This window comes from Apiospora kogelbergensis, assembly GCF_038363985.1.
Source record: "Apiospora kogelbergensis strain CBS 113332 chromosome Unknown utg000001l_segment0_segment0, whole genome shotgun sequence".
Classification (NCBI taxonomy): domain Eukaryota; kingdom Fungi; phylum Ascomycota; class Sordariomycetes; order Amphisphaeriales; family Apiosporaceae; genus Apiospora; species Apiospora kogelbergensis.
Window position 1 is genome coordinate 2,701,486 of NW_027117418.1, and position 18,072 is coordinate 2,719,557.

General features: G+C 55.0%; 9 protein-coding genes across 9 annotated transcripts; 4 read left to right on the forward strand and 5 right to left on the reverse strand.

The window, feature by feature from the left end:
* Window positions 1–1,082: 1,082 nt before the first annotated feature.
* Window positions 1,083–3,443, forward strand: PG998_000852 (uncharacterized protein; the record flags this gene model as incomplete). The annotated part of the gene is made up of 3 exons (XM_066867670.1): window positions 1,083–3,078; window positions 3,132–3,270; window positions 3,329–3,443. The coding sequence occupies 3 exons, from the start codon at window positions 1,083–1,085 to the stop codon at window positions 3,441–3,443; spliced, it is 2,250 nt and encodes a 749-aa protein (XP_066736085.1).
* Window positions 3,444–4,273: 830 nt separating this feature from the next.
* PG998_000853 (uncharacterized protein) lies at window positions 4,274–4,970 on the reverse strand (the record flags this gene model as incomplete). Its single annotated transcript, XM_066867671.1, has 4 exons — window positions 4,274–4,380; window positions 4,472–4,590; window positions 4,675–4,732; window positions 4,802–4,970. 4 exons carry the CDS (start codon window positions 4,968–4,970, stop codon window positions 4,274–4,276), a joined length of 453 nt encoding a protein of 150 aa, XP_066736086.1.
* A 719-nt stretch (window positions 4,971–5,689) lies between these two features.
* Window positions 5,690–6,179, reverse strand: PG998_000854 (uncharacterized protein; the record flags this gene model as incomplete). The annotated part of the gene is made up of 3 exons (XM_066867672.1): window positions 5,690–5,735; window positions 5,805–5,866; window positions 6,048–6,179. 3 exons carry the CDS (start codon window positions 6,177–6,179, stop codon window positions 5,690–5,692), a joined length of 240 nt encoding a protein of 79 aa, XP_066736087.1.
* Window positions 6,180–6,665: 486 nt separating this feature from the next.
* PG998_000855 (uncharacterized protein) lies at window positions 6,666–7,766 on the reverse strand (the record flags this gene model as incomplete). The annotated part of the gene is made up of 1 exon (XM_066867673.1): window positions 6,666–7,766. The coding sequence occupies one exon, from the start codon at window positions 7,764–7,766 to the stop codon at window positions 6,666–6,668; it is 1,101 nt and encodes a 366-aa protein (XP_066736088.1).
* A 766-nt stretch (window positions 7,767–8,532) lies between these two features.
* Window positions 8,533–9,761, forward strand: PG998_000856 (beta-eliminating lyase; the record flags this gene model as incomplete). The annotated part of the gene is made up of 3 exons (XM_066867674.1): window positions 8,533–8,876; window positions 8,938–9,511; window positions 9,591–9,761. The coding sequence occupies 3 exons, from the start codon at window positions 8,533–8,535 to the stop codon at window positions 9,759–9,761; spliced, it is 1,089 nt and encodes a 362-aa protein (XP_066736089.1).
* A 516-nt stretch (window positions 9,762–10,277) lies between these two features.
* PG998_000857 (trehalase-like protein) lies at window positions 10,278–12,429 on the forward strand (the record flags this gene model as incomplete). The annotated part of the gene is made up of 4 exons (XM_066867675.1): window positions 10,278–10,462; window positions 10,514–10,826; window positions 10,886–11,770; window positions 11,854–12,429. The coding sequence occupies 4 exons, from the start codon at window positions 10,278–10,280 to the stop codon at window positions 12,427–12,429; spliced, it is 1,959 nt and encodes a 652-aa protein (XP_066736090.1).
* Window positions 12,430–13,355: 926 nt separating this feature from the next.
* On the reverse strand, window positions 13,356–15,208 carry PG998_000858 (uncharacterized protein; the record flags this gene model as incomplete). The annotated part of the gene is made up of 3 exons (XM_066867676.1): window positions 13,356–14,139; window positions 14,200–14,633; window positions 14,687–15,208. 3 exons carry the CDS (start codon window positions 15,206–15,208, stop codon window positions 13,356–13,358), a joined length of 1,740 nt encoding a protein of 579 aa, XP_066736091.1.
* Window positions 15,209–16,001: 793 nt separating this feature from the next.
* Window positions 16,002–16,863, forward strand: PG998_000859 (RNA polymerase III subunit Rpc25-domain-containing protein; the record flags this gene model as incomplete). The annotated part of the gene is made up of 5 exons (XM_066867677.1): window positions 16,002–16,013; window positions 16,081–16,276; window positions 16,353–16,439; window positions 16,504–16,567; window positions 16,629–16,863. 5 exons carry the CDS (start codon window positions 16,002–16,004, stop codon window positions 16,861–16,863), a joined length of 594 nt encoding a protein of 197 aa, XP_066736092.1.
* Window positions 16,864–16,956: 93 nt separating this feature from the next.
* PG998_000860 (uncharacterized protein) lies at window positions 16,957–17,870 on the reverse strand (the record flags this gene model as incomplete). Its single annotated transcript, XM_066867678.1, has 3 exons — window positions 16,957–17,138; window positions 17,201–17,757; window positions 17,824–17,870. 3 exons carry the CDS (start codon window positions 17,868–17,870, stop codon window positions 16,957–16,959), a joined length of 786 nt encoding a protein of 261 aa, XP_066736093.1.
* Between the last annotated feature and the right edge of the window lie 202 nt (window positions 17,871–18,072).

Consider the following 18,072-nt stretch of genomic DNA (forward strand, 5'->3'; position numbering starts at 1 on the left):
TAAACATACATGCATACATACATACTCCAGAATACCTTGCATCCTAGCACCTAGTCTGTGTCCATCTGCATCTCTGAAGCTTTTCTCAATCCAGTCTCGTCAATTCCGTCGTCCTCTTTTTACCACTCCCAACCACTACTGCTACTACTGCTACTACTGCTACTACTACTACTACTACCACCGCTACTGCTGCCACTACTTACTACCACTACCACTTACTGTATCTATGTATGTATGCATGCCTACATAGGTACTCAGTCTCATATCCGGGGAAACCGTCGCGTGGATTGATTCGCCGCGGCTTTTGTTGCTCGCCTTCTTTGCCGGCCGGCCAACAACGCGCATCCCGTCATTCTTCTTCAAGCCCGCCAGCAGCAGCTTTGCTGAACTGAACTGTACCAGGCACTTGGCCCGTCATTTCAAAGCCAGCCAATCCCGTCCTTCTCCTACGACGCACCCCTTTCTTTTTCAACCGCCACATTCAGGTACCCGGGCTAAGTCCCTTACGTACCAACTAACACCGACATACGGTATACCTGACAAACAAAAGAACAAACGGCTCCAAATCCTGAATCACATCCCTGGTTACGGATACCCTGATCTCCAATCCAACCTAACTACATGCGCCGTGCCCCCCGTTTCCGGCCGCCCTATTCGTCCCTGTTGTATTCCACCACTTCGCGACCGAAGCCATCGCCATCCACACCACCACCAACAACGAACGAACCGACGCATCCTTAGAAAGATATACTTTAGCCCGTGGCGCCCTGAATACCATCTCTCACTCTCTTCCTCTGCCTCTACTGCATCCTTTTCTCCAGTTCCACCTGACATTTCGACTACGGCGCCGCAACTTGATCCTTGATGCAGCGCGGGCACTTGCTCCTCATCACCAACGAACTCAATTACGGGGGTAACAACCGCCGGCACTCAAACGTACCCGCCAAGCAGATAGTCTTGCATCGTTACATCCCGACCTTTCGACGCCACACTTCTCGTTGCGCCAACGACTGCCAACACATATCGTACATCTCGCGCGCGCGCGCCTTGCGCAGCTTCAGGCCGGTCTGCAGAGAAACACCATGGCAAACCGACCCGACTTCATCGACCTCAGGTCGACCTCTTCAGCATCCGTCACAAGCTCACAGCGGCCTCTGCGATCCCCGAGATTACATGTCGCAGGCGAGGTTCCTCCGGCGCTCTCGCCTCTCGATGCCTTCGCCGCGCAAAGTCGCCTGCTCGCCAAGCAGCTGGAGGAAAGCAACAAGCAGGGCAGGAGAATGAGCCGGCTGCCTCCTTTGACCGTCGAAAGCCCCCTCGTGGTCCAGGGCCGTTCGGAATACTTCCGCTCCATGTCGTATGATTCCAGCGAAGATCATGACGAGACACCAATGCCGAAAACGGGGCTGGGATTACAAACCGAGGTCGAATCACCGTCTGATCGGCCAGTGTCTATGCATCCTCGTATGAGCCGCATCCCGCCTACCCCGGACGAGTCGATACCTGATGTACCGGTAGTCCCGAATCCTTTCGTCGAACGAGGCTTCCTCGAGCGTGGCCGACACTTGGATCGTCTTGATGAGGCAGACGATGTCACGTTTGGCGCCCGAAGAGAACAGTCTCCCGGCGACCTAGAGAGCTTGCCAGAACGCGTGGACGAGACGGCTCGAACAGACCCGAGCCCAAGCCCCAGGAATACTGGCCACGTTGTCCTGGACGAGGCGCCTGCTTCAGTGCCGCCGTCGCCAGAGAAGTTGACCCGGCAAATCTCCCACGAATCGGGCTTGGCCCCTCCGCGATCCATGTTCCCTAAGCGCTCCTCCAGCATCATGTCGGCTCCGCTTGAGTTGCATCACGACGATACATTGAGTGCGTCTTTTCACTCTCAACCGCCTCGCAAATTGTCGGGTAGCAGTGCCTTTTCTGGGCACTCCTTGGCATCGCCCGTGGCAGCAAGCTTCCATCACCCAAGGTCACCTTCGATAAGCTCAGTTGCGTCGCTGCCCCGGCCTTCTTTCAACTTCTCGAGGCCCCTTAGCCGGTCCGGGACACCCAATCTCGATCCACCGCCTCGGTTTGAGACACCATCCCGGCAAGCTTCGCAGGATAGTCAGCCATCGTTTGTCTTCGGGGATGATGCTGCGCAAACTCCCATCAGCATGCACAGCGAGGCTTTCGGTGATGGCGTAGGCGATGACGGCAGAGGCGCGCCTTCCTACATTTATACTAAATATTCGTTACCAAGAGGCAAGGCACTACAGAGAAACTCAGGTATGTTCAACCCAGACGAGGTCTCGCAATTCAAATGGGAGGAGCCCATGGTCCACCCCAGCAATGTGCAACCGTTCAATAAGGGCCACGCTCCCCCGTCGCCGCCCTCTCGGCCTACTAGTTCTTCTTCGCGGCATCTGGACACGGCCCCGCCGGCCGACGCTTATCTCGGGAGACCTTCCCTGGAGCGAAGCAAGTTGTCTAATGAGGTTTCCTTGAACGGCGAGCCTTCGCCCGACCCGAGTCGCGCATCTACCAGTGATGCTGGCAGGCCATCTGAGGATGCACCCAGAGGGCGGCCTTTGACGTCGCCGGTGCACGAACAAACTCGAGGTCGCACGCCCAGGTCAATAGCAACAAGCGATTCGGCTAGCACGGTGAAGCCCGCAAGGTCCCTTGCCCCCACAGCAGCCGAGATGAGCGCCGAGGAACATCTGGAGAAGGGGATCAAGTGTCACGAAGAAGGTTCTGTGAAGGAGTCTACATATCATCTTCGTCTGGCGGCGCGAGGCGGTTCCTCTACGGGCATGCTACTCTATGCTCTGGCCTGCCGACATGGATGGGGCATGCGGCCAAACCAACGCGAGGGCGTCGAGTGGCTGCGAAAGGCAGCAGAAGGCGCCAGCCTGGAGATTGCAGAGGATGAAGGCAACGCCAAAGACGGCAAGGCCGTCGATTTCACGGAACGCAAAACACGCAAGGCCCAATTTGCGCTGAGTATCTATGAGCTGGGCGTTAGTCACATGAACGGATGGGGTATCGAGCAGGACAAGGCACTGGCGTTGCGATGCTTCGAGATCGCTGGTAGTAAGTTGACCTCGCTCCAAGTTATGGCTACATGGACTAATTGGACTCCTTAGACTGGGGTGACGTTGATGCTCTCACTGAAGCTGGTTTCTGCTATGCTCAGGGCGTTGGCTGCAAAAAGGATTTGAAAAAGAGCGCCAAATTCTACAGGATGGCAGAGGCAAAGGGGATGAGTATGCCTGGGAACAGCTGGTAAGTATTCCCGACGAGTGGCCCATTTGTGAATCGTTGAACTAATATCACCGGGCAGGATCCATAAAAGCAAGTATGCGGATGACGATGCTGTCAGTGTCAAATCCAAAAAGGGTCGCAGCAAGTCCCGAAGCCGCGGCATTTTTAGTGGCAAGAAGTCCAAGGAGGTGTAAGCTGGGAAGAAGAAAATAGAAGACGGAGAGGAAAAAAAGAAAAACATAATCTGGAACATCTTGGGACCAAGATTATCACGACTACGATGACGAATGAAGACAGAGTCTTTGGGTTTTCGGGCGTTTATCGGAGTCAACAAACGGAGCGTCATTGCCGCACGTCCCGTGTGCACTCACTGTCTTTCCGGTGCCACCACGCAACTGATAGGCATTTGCATGTGGGAGCGGACGACTTGTTTGAGTATTTCAGCATATGGGCGGATATATTGCGTGAAAAGGGGGCATCAAGCCAGCATTGGAAGCATTTTGAGCGTCAGCGTAGCAAGATTACGGCATGGACATATTTGGTGCTTTTCGCACATGTATGTGTCCTTGTATGATTCATGGCCATTCGGGGAGAAGAGGAAAGACGGGCGGTCTACCGTCCGCTTCTTGGGGGAGTTGTATATAGATATCTTCAAAGGCCACCTGTCAGTGCTATCGATACCAGATAGACACGGGAGGAAGAGCCCATTATGTAGGGAAGCCAGCTCGTACTCGATGCCAAGGCTAAGGTCACTTCGGTAGAAAGTAATAAGAAGGATGGGCTGGGACGTCCAAACTGGTTTTAGAACCTGCTCTATTTTGGTTTTGGGCGGTTGGGTTTGCTATGCGGATTCTACTCGTCCGCCTAAGAGGAGTGAGCCCCGTGCTCGTTTCGCTACTATAGTATCCACGAGTCCGTCTTTGCATGTTTCCGCTTCACAGCCCAGCCTTTCCCACAACAGGTACCGCCGCCGTCACCTTCGACTGGCAGAACGAGCGACGGAGATATTGGGCCGGGAGGCTGCCTAATAAAGCGGGTTCCAGTCAGGGTCGCACATCGGACCGCATTCGGTAGCATTACCGGCATGGTCGAAGCAGCCCAGAGTGCCGTTGTGGTTCCAGAGAACAGTGTCTATATGACGGGGTCAGCGAACCTGTGTCAGCAAGGCGGCTTCTGTGGGAGGACAAGAAAACAAGAAAAGAGACACTTGGCGGCTACTTACTCAGGTCGACGGCGGTGGGCACGAAATGGTTGCTCGTGTCAGAGCACATGGCCGTCAGGGCGAAGCTGATGTCGGTGGCCGTGTAGTTGAGACTGTTGCAGCTGGTCGTGAAGTTACCGCTGTGTTGTGGAAAGTTGTCAGTCAGCTGGTTGTTTCTGCTGGTCTGTATAGAAGGGATTGGGAAGGGAGCAAACAGGACTTACTTGTCGTAGGGAATCAGATGGCCACCGTTGTTGGTGAAGCAAGGATCGAGGTCCAGCCCTGCAACCAAGGAGATGTTTTGTTAGAGAAAGGTCTGACGGCTGCAAGAGAGGGAGCCAAAATACATACAGGTCCACTGGTAGCTGTAGTCGGTCCAGTCATCGTCGTTGCAGTACATGCCAAGGTAGCTGCCGGTCAGGTTGGCGGACTGCCAGGTGCAGTTGCCGACGAAGCCCTGCGCCTGGACGAGGCCGAGGAGGCCCAGGAAGCAGGCAAGGATCGAGGTGAAGACGTTCATGATGAAGGTGGTGATGATTGTATTCTTGTGTGGAGGCGAAGAAGGTGTGTTTCTGGTGGCTTGTTGATTTGGACAGATGGGGGAGGGGGGAAGGGAAAAGTTGGCTTTATGGGTTTTGGGTTCTGTGGTTGCAGAAGTGAATGTGTGCCATTCCACTTCTCGAGTTGGGTGACGGGTCGAGTAAGAGGGAAACAAAGAGAAACAATCAAACGGACGAAGCCAAGGTGATGCAAACTGTGAATTATTGTTGCTGGGTGGGTGAGTGAGTGGTGTTGGGCAACTTCACCATCACAACTAGAAGATCAATCAATTCAATCCCGCTCTTGGCCAAACCAGCTTCTCCAAGGGCATTCGTTCTTGATTCTCGCCATCCACCTCAGCCATCGCATTCGACGCTGGAGTACCCGAAGCACGTAAGGTCGCCAAACGAGTTGGCAATGTACTCATCTGCTCGAACAACAGTCAGCATGTGTGCCCTTTCGCATCCCATCCGCGGCCTCGGGGTGCTGACCTAGACGCGATAGCGAGTTCGACCAGGTGATGTTCCCGCTGCTGTCCACACGGGGGGCACGAACATCGCACAGCCGGGTCACCCCCATCGCTGTCCAAGTCGCAGGTCAATCCTTCGCAGGCTCCCTTCGATAGGAAATCCCCACTTGCCCAGCCAGCCATGTTCAGTATCTCGTCTTCGTTGTTGCTCCAGGCAAGAGGCTTAGAACTCACTCCTTCTCCGACGCCAAGCGGCCGTCGTTGTTGCCCAGGCACCTGTGGACTGTTAGCCGTGGCGTCTCAGATGGCCCTCGGGCCGGAATCTTGGCATCGTCTCTATCTTACTTGTTGAGATCCAGCAGCGCGCAATGGTCGGCTTGTCCTGCGTGACCGGTGCTACAGTAGGCCTGGTTCGTCATCGCACGAGTTAGCCTCCCGGTATTGTATCCAATATCACGCCCCCTCCCCTCCCCCATCGCGACTCCAAGGACCGACCACATGCCTGGGTTTGGGCTTGGGTAGGACTTGAGAAGGAGCAAGGAAGATGGGCATGTTCAATCGGGGAACGCGAGACATTCAATTACCGACCTGGACGTAGAGAATCTGCCACAACTCGAGGTCTTTGTCGTTGAACGTGATATTGCTGCAGCTGAGGCTAAAGTTCCCCCCACTGGCCAGTGTCAAGAAATACACGGCGAAACTCACCACTGCCAACAACATGATGCTCTGGTGTTCTCTGTTGCGTATCGCGGCCCTGTGTCTTGTGTGTATTCGGCGTCGACTGACTGTTGGATCCATTGAACAAGGCAGCTGCATGCCAGTCGAGTACATCTTATACCCCGGCAGAGCTTGCTTGCTTGACCCCCTCTGTCCCTCGTTGCCACGTATCTCACCTCACATCATTCCATAAACATCGCGAGTAAGACCATGAACCTTAACGAGCATTTCGCATTGCATGGCTTCGAAGTCGGCAGCCATCCAGGCCTGGACTCGTCTATCGTGTTGCACCCGCCCGTATGATGCGACACAAGCCGCGCAAACTTGACAATGGTCGTTGTTTGGCAACGTGACACAGATAGCCCTAGCCATTTCCCACCAGCAAATGTATGCAACGAAAGAATTGAATTCTAAGACAGACGCGATATCGGTCGCTAGACCGGGTACGCAATAGGCAAACAGCAAATCTATAGGTTTCTCGTTCCAAAATCATGGGTGGTCAGTGAATCCCGCGCTTGGTCCGTCTCGGTTCATCAAATAGCGGAACCTCTCTTTCTGGTCAAGCAGAATCGTAGGCACGTCTTCGTTGCTATCGATCCTGTCGTATTCTTGCCCTGGCCGTTCCCATATGTCCTTGCCTTCCCTGATATGGTCGGCGATCCATTGCCGGTTCCGGTAGAATTCATGGTTCATCCATTGATGGGAGAAGGAGGACATCTTGGTGAGCAGCTCTTCCATGGTGGAAAAACACGACGAGCAGTGCCAACCCGCGTCCCACAAGTCGGCCGTCTCCATTTTGACCAGAGGCGGCAGGTTCCCGTCACCGTTCCTGAGATTCACGGGCAAGATGGTCCGCCAGCCTTGGTAGTACGTCGCCTGAGGGTGCGCCCACTGCATACCCTTGTGCCTAAACTGGAAGCTGTAGTAGTAGAAATGGCTGCGGAGATTCAGCCGGCGGGGGAAGTCGCATGATTTGAGAAGCACCATGGTTTCAGGGCGTAGGATCTCATCCACGTCGGCCACGACAATGACGTCGCCTTCCTCGGGGGCTTGTGCGCCTTGGAGCCGGGGCAGTACTTGATCGTACATGGCGTTCCGTTGGAGATCCTCCCAGGCCCATGCGGGGTTTTCTCGATCGGAGTGAAAGCCGTCGGGGATGGTAAGTGTGTGGTAGATGATTTTGTCCTTGTAGGCGGCGAACTTGGCCAGGTTGTCCCGGATGACCAGAGGCTTGTCGAGGTTGGTGAAGGTCCTTGGCGACTCGACGACAACGAAGTAATCAACAAAGTCGTAGGTGGTATTCAGACGGATCTCCAGCCAGTCGAGCTCCGTGTTCACCATCAAAAGATCGTAAGCTCTGCGCGGGCGGGCAGGCGAGCCTCGCGGGCGGAATGGGGCCCATCCATGCTGCTTACAGAGCCCGTCTATATCGCCTGCATGGGGATGGGGATCGAAGCGAGAGACGCGGTGGACGGTCCGGTCCCTCCAGCTCGGGTTGAGCCAGGTCAGTAGAAGTAGACTGAAGACGACGCCGGCAACAAGTCTCGGGGTCAAGCGCCTGTCGAAACCTAAACACCTCGGGACGCGCATGATGAATGGGATGGCAGTTTCTACGGGTGCTGCGACATTGCGCGCGAGAGAATGGGCGATTGATACAAGGCGAAGAAGAAGAAGAGAGAATCAGGAGAACATGGCAGACTCGTCGAGCGCGTGCATCAAGCTGACTGTAGATAGGCCAATATAAGATTTAATTTGATGCATCTCGTAGGGGACAAGCCAAAGTACTGACCCCCAGCAGCCTATGCCTGGGCTGCTAGGGCCTGCTGGCTACTGGCCGACCCCTGACTTGTTAGTGTCAATGCCACTGGAAGTTAGGCTAGCGTCAACTGGCTGGCGCTGGCTGGCGGCTGGGCATCTTGATCAGCCCTCGACGGCAAGGAATGGCCGACGCCGACGTTGACACCGACGCCGACACTACGGATCCATCGTCTTTGTACCCCTCCACTGACGCTTGTCCTACCTAACTCAAGTTCGAGTCAAGATGAGCGCTGTGGTCAAGCATGCTGGCCGCCATAGCCCGGCCTTCCGCCCGACAAGCTCACAGCCACTCAGATCAGAGTCACTGTTTCGAGCCCAATCGACCTTCCCGTTGCATCGTCGCCATCTGTCGCAGCCGTGGGCCGGTGCAAACCGACGCGCCCTGTCGTCTATGCCGGAGCAATGCCGGCCTCGGCCACCACCGCGTCAGCGTTCCCCGCACCATGCTGCTTCTCCATTAATATACCCGCCTGTCAGCAGCCCGTCTCGGCGTCTTCATACTGCTGCTGCCTCTACAACTTCACAATCGTCACTTATAATGGAACAGCAGTGCAGCGGTCAAAACGGTGTGCCGGCGGCCACTTGGGTCGGGCATGGAGGCGCTGCGGCATTTGACCTGAGAAGTGACACCCAGACAACGCCGACTGCCGCCATGCTGGCCGCCATCTCCGTGACAACTCTGGACGACGACGTGTACAACGAAGACCAGACGACTATAGACCTCGAGGCTCATGTTGCCGCGCTGGCGGGCAAAGAAGCCGGCCTATTCGTGCTGTCCGGAACCATGGGGAATCAACTAGCTCTACGTTCCCTCCTGGTACAGCCGCCCCACAGTGTGCTGTGTGACCACCGCTCGCATATTATCAGGCATGAGGCGGGAGGGTATGTTTCCCACCCTAGCTGTTACAACCGTGGGACCTTCCAACTCACCTTCACGTGCTAGGGTCGCGTCGCTTTCGCAGGCCATGATTGAAGCCGTGGTGCCTCGCAACGGGGTTCACTTGACCCTTGAAGACGTCCAAGAACATGCATGCATAGGCGACAACGTTCACGACTGTCCTACGAGGGTTATCAGCCTGGAAAACACCCTCGGGGGTATGATCATGCCTTTGGAAGAAGTCAGGCGCATTTCCGCATGGGCCAGGGAGCATGGCATCCGTATGCACTGCGACGGAGCCCGGCTTTGGGAAGCGGTGGCGTCGGGCGGCGGTTCTCTTGGCGACTTTGCAGAGTGCTTCGACACGGTGAATCTCTGTTTCTCCAAGGGGCTCGGCGCCCCCGTAGGAAGCATCATTGTCGGCCCCAAGGACGTGCTCAGACACTCCCGATGGGTGCGTAAATCCATCGGCGGTGGGTTGCGACAGTCGGGCGTTGTCACGGCGGCGGCAAGGGTCGCCGTCGACGTGACTTTTGGCAGCGGCCCCCATGGCGAAGGAGGACTGTTGAAGGAGTCCCACGCCACGGCCAAGCGGGTCGAGAAGCTCTGGGCCGAGATGGGCGGCAAGATGCTATACCCCGTGCACACCAACATGCTTTGGCTCGACCTGGAGTCGATGGGTTGCAGCGGCGACCGATTCACCGAGCTGGGGGGCGCAGCGTGGGCTGAAGCTATCGGGCAACCGCATCATTACGCACTACCAGGTCGGCGAGGAGGCTGTTCAGAAGTTGGCCGAGGTTTTCAAGCAAGTGGCCGAGGAGCGGAATGCGCCTGCCAAGGTCGGCCCCAGACATGCCAACGACACGGGCGTCCATGTTTACAAAGTGTAGAAAGTGTACAAAGTGTACAAAGTGTAGAAATGCAAGCTGAAAGAATGAATCAACCAATGTCATGTTGGGTAACACAATCACGTCATGGGTGCGGAGACTGCATACGCACGACGGAACTAGCTCTCGACAATCCATGTCCTGGGCTGCGGGGAACTCGTCGTTCGTTTCCGGGGCAGAACCTGGGCAGAACCTGGGCAGAACCTGGGGTCGGCTTGGGCGGAGGGAAGAAAGACGGCGGGTTCTCAGCTCGGCTCTTCACCCGTTCGTTCGCCGCCTTGCATCGTCGTCACATCCCAGGCATCCCCCCCCATTACCCCACTAGTGAGCGACTCTGCAGATCCATGACCAAGTTTGGCCGGCTGCATCGTGTCCCTGCTGTGCCGTCACCACCAGGTCCCATGTCGACGCCGTGCGCCCTACTACATATACCCTGGCTGCCTGGCCCTGTGCCGTGGCACTTTCCTCTGCTTCCTGTCCACCACTTTTCAGTATCCCTACACACATCTGTAGTTAGGTATGCTACGTCGACTCCGACTGGCTTCGGCTGCCATCGCAGCCCTGCTGCCGGCTCTTGTCTCGGGCCTGTACCAGAATGCTTCCACCGTAGCACCATGTAATTCGACCCTGTACTGCCATGGCGAGATCCTCAAGGCCATCCAGCTGGCCAGTCCGTTCTCCGACTCCAAGACCTTCGTCGACATGTAAGCGCAGTCCCCCTCTCTCCAGCCGCAGGACTGACCAACCACGGCCAGGCCCACTCTTCGGCCCTTACCAGAGGTTGTGGCCGCCTTTAACAACCTTTCTAAGCCGCTGAGCAACAACACGGAGCTCAATGACTTTCTTTCGGCCTATTTCGGCCAAGCCGGCTCCGAACTGAGGGACGTCCCCAAGGACCAACTATCCACCGACGCCGCCTTCCTTGACAAGGTGAACGACACGGTCATCAGGGAATTTACCCAGAAGGTCATCGATATCTGGCCCGACCTGACCAGAGACTATGTTGGTGCTGGTAACTGCCCTGACTGTGTCGACAGCTTCATCCCGTTGAAGAAGACGTTTGTGGTTGTGAGTCCTGACCAGTCTGAATCGCTACTGCCGCCTAGACTATGTCTAACCCTCCCCAGGCAGGCGGCCGTTTTAGAGAGCCTTATTACTGGGACTCATACTGGATCCTGCAGGGGCTGCTGCGGACAGGCGGCAACTTTACCGAGATATCCAAGAACGTCATCGAGAACTTTCTAGACCTGGTTGACGAATTTGGATTCGTTCCCAACGGTGCGAGGATATACTACCTCAACAGGTCGCAGCCACCAGTCCTCTCGCAGATGGTGAAGTCTTACGTCGAGTACACCAACGACACCACCATCTTGGAGCGCGCACTTCCCCTGTTGGTAAAAGAGTATGCCTTTTGGACGCAAAATCGTTCAGTGGAAATCCAAGCCGACGGCCAAACATACACGCTGAACCACTATGCCGTGGAAAACACGGAACCCCGACCCGAGTCCTACAAAGAGGACTACGTCACTGCAAACAACGGCTCGTATTATGCCAAATCGGGTATAATTTACCCCGAAACCCATGCCCTGAACAGCACTGAGGAGGCAGAGCTGTATTCCAACTTGGCAAGTGGTGCCGAATCAGGCTGGGACTACACGACGCGCTGGTTGAAGAACCCAAACGACGCGGTTGAGGATGTGTATTTTCCCTTGCGGTCGCTGAACACGGCGAACGTGATCCCCGTGGATCTGAACTCGATACTCTACGCGAACGAAGTCACCATCGCAGAGTACCTGAAGGCAGCCGGGAACAAGACCGGCGCAGATTGGTTCCTGAAAACGGCCGAGAAGCGCTCGGCGGCCATGTACAAGCTCATGTGGAACGCCAAGTACAGCTCGTACTTTGACTACAACCTCACCTCGAACGCCCAGAATCAGTTTGTTCCTGCCGATGAGGACGCAACGGTGGCGCAGAAGGCCGATGCCCCCGAGGGCCAGCAAGTCTTCTTCCACGTGGGGCAATTCTACCCGTTCTGGCTCGGCGCCGCGCCGCGGCAGCTCAAGGGCAACCCCTGGCCGTCCGACTGGCGTACCAGCGCGTCGTCGACCTGCTCGCGCGGGACAGCGGCGCCATCCCGGCCACCAACATCGTGACGGGCCAGCAGTGGGACCAGCCCAACGTCTGGCCGCCGCTGATGTACGTACTAATGCAGGGCTTGCTCAACACGCCCCCGACCTTCGGCGAGGACGATCCCGACTACCGCGAGACCCAGGACCTGGCCCTGGGCTTGGCGCAGCGGTACCTTGACAGCACCTTCTGCACGTGGCGAGCTACCGGCGGGTCCACCTCTGAGATGCCGCAGCTGCAGGGGCTGAGCCCGTCAGATACCGGCATCATGTTCGAGAAGTACGGTGATAATTCCACCAACGCCGTCGGTGGTGGCGGTGAGTACGAGGTGGTTGAGGGTTTCGGGTGGACCAATGGCGTGCTGATTTGGGCCGTCGATACCTTCAACACCAACTTGAAGAGGCCTGACTGCGGTAATATCACTGCGGCGCACACGACGACGTCTTCGTCCAAGAAGAAGAGAAGTTTCGGACCGAGTGCGCTAGAGTTGCATCCATTCGATGCCAAGTGGACCAAGAGATTCGGAAAACGTCAGTCGACGTGACACAGTCCCGTGCCTATAGGGGCACCCCTTTCATGCCCATAGATCATCAGCGTTTAGTCATGGTAATGCGCTGTTCCTGCATTAGTTTATTAATGAAACATGTCATATTTGACCACCTGGTCTTGTGATAAGAAGACTCGTAGTGTGCAAAACGGAGAATGATAGCTGCCAGAATTGATGTACATCAACAGGGACAAACTATACGATAGCACAGACTGGGGTATAGGAGTGTAGGGTAAAGGGTAATTGGAGTGAGAATACTGATCGCTTGTATTAACGCTGAATCTAAACTAAACGCTGTTGAGACGGTAGAAAAGGGGGTAGTTAAATGCTAAATAACTCGGCGCACGCCACCTAGCCCTCTCGTGGTTCCGCATGTCATATGGATTGATAAGATACCAATGACCTAGTTCAATAAGATCGACCTTGAAACTTTTGACTCGTCTGAGGATTGTGGAGTTGTAGGTGGTAACTGCAATGGGTGACGCTTGTTTGCTCTTGGTTGCTGGAAGTGGAAGATATATCTCATTTGCCAGACGACCTCAATGAACTCAAAGGGACGGCCAGGCTATCACTTGCATTCTGACATGGCTGGAAGGCCAACCAAGTCTTCTTGGCCAAACCAATTTCACACCCAGCTAGCAGCAAGTGAAGTGACGCGATAGGGCTCGTTTTCGTGAAATCAGATGGATATCGATGCAAACCCGGGGGGCACTCGTGAGATTGCATCAATGTGTATGGCAGATTATAACTGGTGATCCGAGCGCTGAACATCCTTACTTGGATGGTGATAAGAGAAACCTTCGAGAAGCAAGTTTCTTCCCTTGAAAACGCGGTGGTACGCGCAATGAATGCGGGAAAACTCGAAAAAGCCAAACAAGACATCCCTTCCAGCTTCAACAAATGATGAAACAGCCCCGGACAGGTTAGTTTCCGCTGTGACCAGCATATGGCTTCAGCTCGTTTATCATATCCCTGGTCTCAGTTGATATGTACGCCGACTTGACACGGCCATCTGGCAATACATCCGGAGCGGGGCGGAGAGAAGCCGCATCAACAAGTTTCTGAGGAAGCGGGTGAACCGGGCGTTGGCCTGAAGACGCAGACTGACTGGTAGCTTGCTGTCCAGTTGCCAGTCGGCCAGCAGTACGGAGGTCCATGATGCTCCGAACAATGGCGAGATCCTCCTGGTCCTTGTCATTTCTGAGTAGACGCTGTTTAAGCGTCATACGCCCACCATTGGCGGCTTGCTCACGCAGAGCTTGCTCGCGGACCAGGTTGTCGTGTACAAATCGGCACTTGCCCTTCTTACCACAAATGCCACCCGTGGAGTAGTATTTGCAGTGATTGGTAGGATCAGCTCGGGTGATAGGGGGAGGCGGCAAGAATGAAGAAGCCTTGCGAGTCGGTAGAGACTCGGGCTTGTCGTCCTCCGAGTCAGATGAGGAGGACTCGGCACCGTCCACTCTCATCTCGTCTCCCTCATCGTTAGCTTCCCTCTTTCTCTTCTCGAGCTTGCGTTCCACTTTGGCCAACTGCCGACGCAGCTTCTCCGCCTTCTCCTCGTCTTTATCGAGCTTTGTGACCGGCTTCTGGTCTTCGCCGACTTCGGCACGTTGCGCTGCTTCAGCTGCCTTCTTGGCCTCAACGCGAGCTTTGGTAGGGAAATTGGCGCGACGCTCGGCAACCCAGCTTGCCATATCATCGACACTATGACAATTCAATGTTAGTAAGCAACGTGTCGCGCAAAGGGGTCTTCGTGCCACCTACACTGGAGCATCTGCCCCGAGAAGTTCTGACAGCCGCTTCTCCTCATCAATCGACTCCTCTTCCGACTCCTCGTTGTCACCTGGTGTCAAACCCAAGGTGTTTGTCTTTCTCTTCTTTTTCTTCGAAGACGAGGGATCAGACTTCTGGGCAGGAGGGTGGTCGTGATGTGGCCGCTGGCCTCGGTGACGAAACTTATCACCTCCTCGATCGTTATGGTGAGAACGGCCTCTAAACGCTCCAGAACCATCACGACCACGACCCCTGCTGCTGTTGTTATGCGAATATGGAGTAGGTGCAAGCCCAGAGTAAGTGGGCGCAGGAACAGGAGGGTAAGAAGGGTAAGGAGGCGGCGGGTAAGTCGAGGATGCATGGTGCTGAGGGGAAGGATAATGCTGGGCGTAGCCATTGCTCGCTTGAGCGGCATGACCAGTGTTCTGATCAAACCCCATCCTGATAGCCGGCCCCGAACCATGTTCTGGCCTATGACCACCTCGGTCACTCTGGAAACCTCCGCGTCCGCCTCTGTTAGAGTAGGGCGAGTAGGCTGCCCTGGCTCACTCCACTGCCGGGCAGCATAGTCTGGGGTGTTGGAACCATAAGACGGTTGGTATGGTGGTTGCGGAGTCGGGGGATATGCGGTCGGGGGATAATTGGACGGCGGGGGTGCATTGTACCCTTGCGGTGCGTAGTTCGGGTGATAACTGCTTGGCGGGAGGGGAGCATTCGTATGAGAATGGCTGGGTTGTGCAGGACTGTTCCAGTAGCCACTTGGTGCCTGACCACCATACTGTGCTGGACTGTGACCTGCAAACTCCTGATGGGAATAGCCACCATATGGAGGACCATGGTGACCACCTCGACCTCTGTTTGCACCTAGGCCTACTGATCCTCCACCGCGAGGAGGGGCGTGCGAGTAGGAGGGGCTCTGGCCGTAGGAGGGATAACCACCCGAAGGTGCAGCAGTCGGGGGCGGCGGCGGCGGAGGAGGGTAAGAGTATTGGCCGGCCATTGTGTTGTCCTTCTTGATGCGGCCTTAACAGGGGAATTTGGTGAAAGCGAGATGCAGTTGCAATACGACCTAGACCTAGGTCGTAGGTCGAAGGTCGAAATGGAGAAATGATTGGCAATAACACAGCCGCGATGTATGAGCAAGTAGCCAGTAAATGCGGTGTGGAGGGCCTCCGAGCCTTCGGACACTGCAGATTGAAGTCACAGGGCTTCACGAACTGGAAAAATACAGTCGACCACCGCAGCGCCCAGTGAGAGTAACAGGTAGGGTAGGGTTAGATGAAGCGATGTCAGTGAGGAAGTCTCCTCAGAAGCTGTTCTTGAGAAAAAGATGGATGTTGTTGGAATAACTTGAACCGACTGTGGTGAAAATGGCGATCTGTGAAGCGTAGATTAGAAGGAGATTGAATGGAAGATCGCGAAAGGACGGCCGTTGGTTTTGGAGTTGGAGTTGAGAGTGGGAAAGCGCGAAGAGGCGATCCTTGATCCTGCCTTCATGCTAAAAAGGTCGCTAAAGTTACAGGTTGTAGCCAGGGAGGAAACATGCGCTGTGGCTTGTCTGTTTAGTCCCAGTAGAGGATACCTATAGTGAGGCGTTTGTGACTTGTGGTGGGTGGTGGGGTCTTGAGCTTATGGGGGCGTAGCTTCCTTCCAGCAAGGGGCCCACATAAATCTTTCAAAGTCAGGCAGGCGTAGTAGACTGACTTAAAAGCAACTGACTGAACTGAAGCTCTGCTTTGCTTTCAAAGCAAACTTATCAGCCAGTGAGTGATGGGGGAGAACATATCGCCGAAATGTTCCAACTGGTAAGACACATATTGACTGTCAACACTCTCCCATCCTTCCGAGAAGAAAGCTAAGAGGAAGCGGCAGACCAAGATTGCGGATTTGGTGCAGATTGCACCTGCACAGTTCGAGAAGCATAGCCGGGTTGCTATCGAGGACAACATCAACGCCAAGTACTCCAATCGTGTCATTCAAAAGATTGGCTTGTGCATTTGCATGTATGACCTGCTATGGTCTTCTGAGGGCTTGATTGGACATGGCACAGGTCTTGTCAATGTCAATGGTGAGTATTCCCATGTCAATTGCTATAATCACGGAACGTGACTGACTACATATGGTTATGTGCTGACATTGCGCAGTCGAGTTCCGACTTATCGTTTTCAGGCCCTTTAAGGGTGAAACCATACTAGGAAGAATCAGCAGTGCTACTCCAGAGGGTATGAACAGTACGTCCGCATGATCTCCCCAGCTAACCCATCATCTTTACACCCGCCTCTAACTGCCATCTAGTCCGTACTGATTTCTTCGAGGAGATATTCGTCTCCTACAAGGAGCTTCCAGAATCATGCGAGTTGTGAGTTGAGCATCTTTCCCTGGGAGACTGACACGGCATTGAAAGGCTGACGGCAATCCAGCAACCACAATGAACAACTCTGGAATTGGGTGGTAGATGATGATCGAATGTACTATGACAAAAACGAGCCTGTGCGTTTGACTGTCATCGACGAGGTTTGGCATGATCAAGTCCCCGAGAGCACTGCTGAAGATGCGGTGGAGCAAGCCAAGAAGATATCCCCGTACAGCATCCAGGGCACCATGATGAAAGAGGGCCTTGGTGTCTGCATTTGGTGGGACGACGCGGAAGAATAGGAGCAAAATTGGGAAGCTAATTTTCGGATGGTCTCCAACGATACACACCCAAAAACGGGAGGGTGGTTGGATACTTGCTACGTGGCGTGGCCTCTATCTCGTTTTGATACCCTCTAGCAGTCTCTGTTCCACATCGTCAAGGACAGAATAATGCTTAATAACTGCCAGGTTTTCCGCCTCGGCCTGGAACTGCTTGTCGGCATCTACGCCCGGCCCAAACATATTGGGTGCCTGCGGGGCCATTCCCTGCATCTGCTGAGCCATCTGGCTAGCGGCTAGAATAGTTGTGAGCCGTAGTTCATTCCGAGGGGGCCGGGGCGATGTGAGGGGTGCTTACCATTGTCGCTGCCCAGCAGAAAGTTGAAGACAAATTGGAGGCCGAAATAACACAAAAAGTACCAACTGATGCTTGACATCCATCGCGGGTCCATCTCCTTGGTCGCTACACCGGCCTGCAGCATACTCTTGAACTTGATGGTAATTGGAAACGGCAACTTCAAAATGACAAAGCCACTGAAAAAGGTGTTGATCCAGCTCATAATCAGCGTATTCGGGACCATCATGGCCATATTGTTCTTCATCATGCCCATCATACCATCCATGGCACCTGGGTCCGTCATGGGGTTTGCGGGAGGCTGTCCGCGGCGCTCGGGGTCCTTGAGGTATGCGCCCGACTCGAAGGCTGTGGTCAGGAATTCACGGCGGGCCTTGAAGGACGGGGCGGAAAGGGCGTGGAAGTTGGATCGGACCGCCACGCCGTGCATGAGAGATCTCTGTTCCTTCAGCGAGGGCTGATCGACCTTCTTCGGCGGGCTCGCCATGAGGACGCTTGCGTAGTGACGGAGGATGCCGGTGAGAATCATGACCACAGTAATAGGGAAGAGAATCCAGTAGCTGTAAGACAGCCGAGTTAGCTAAGACGCACATATCGGGATCAAGCCGGCGACGGAGGAGACTGACAATAGCTGGGGATCCCGTTGGATCGTCTGCGGCGGTAATTGAGCCATCTTTGCATGGGAGCAGCCTTGGGCTGTGGTGATTGAAAGGGTTCCGGGCGCAAGAGCTGGACGAAAGAAGTGTCTTCGCAATGGAACGTCTGGATGGCTGATGCCAGTGCAAGCAAGCAGCTCTGACGGAAGCGAGAGTAACCAACGGTCGGCCGATCGTTCTAGCGCTCCGGTGCAGCGAGCTATATGTATGTACAGTGAC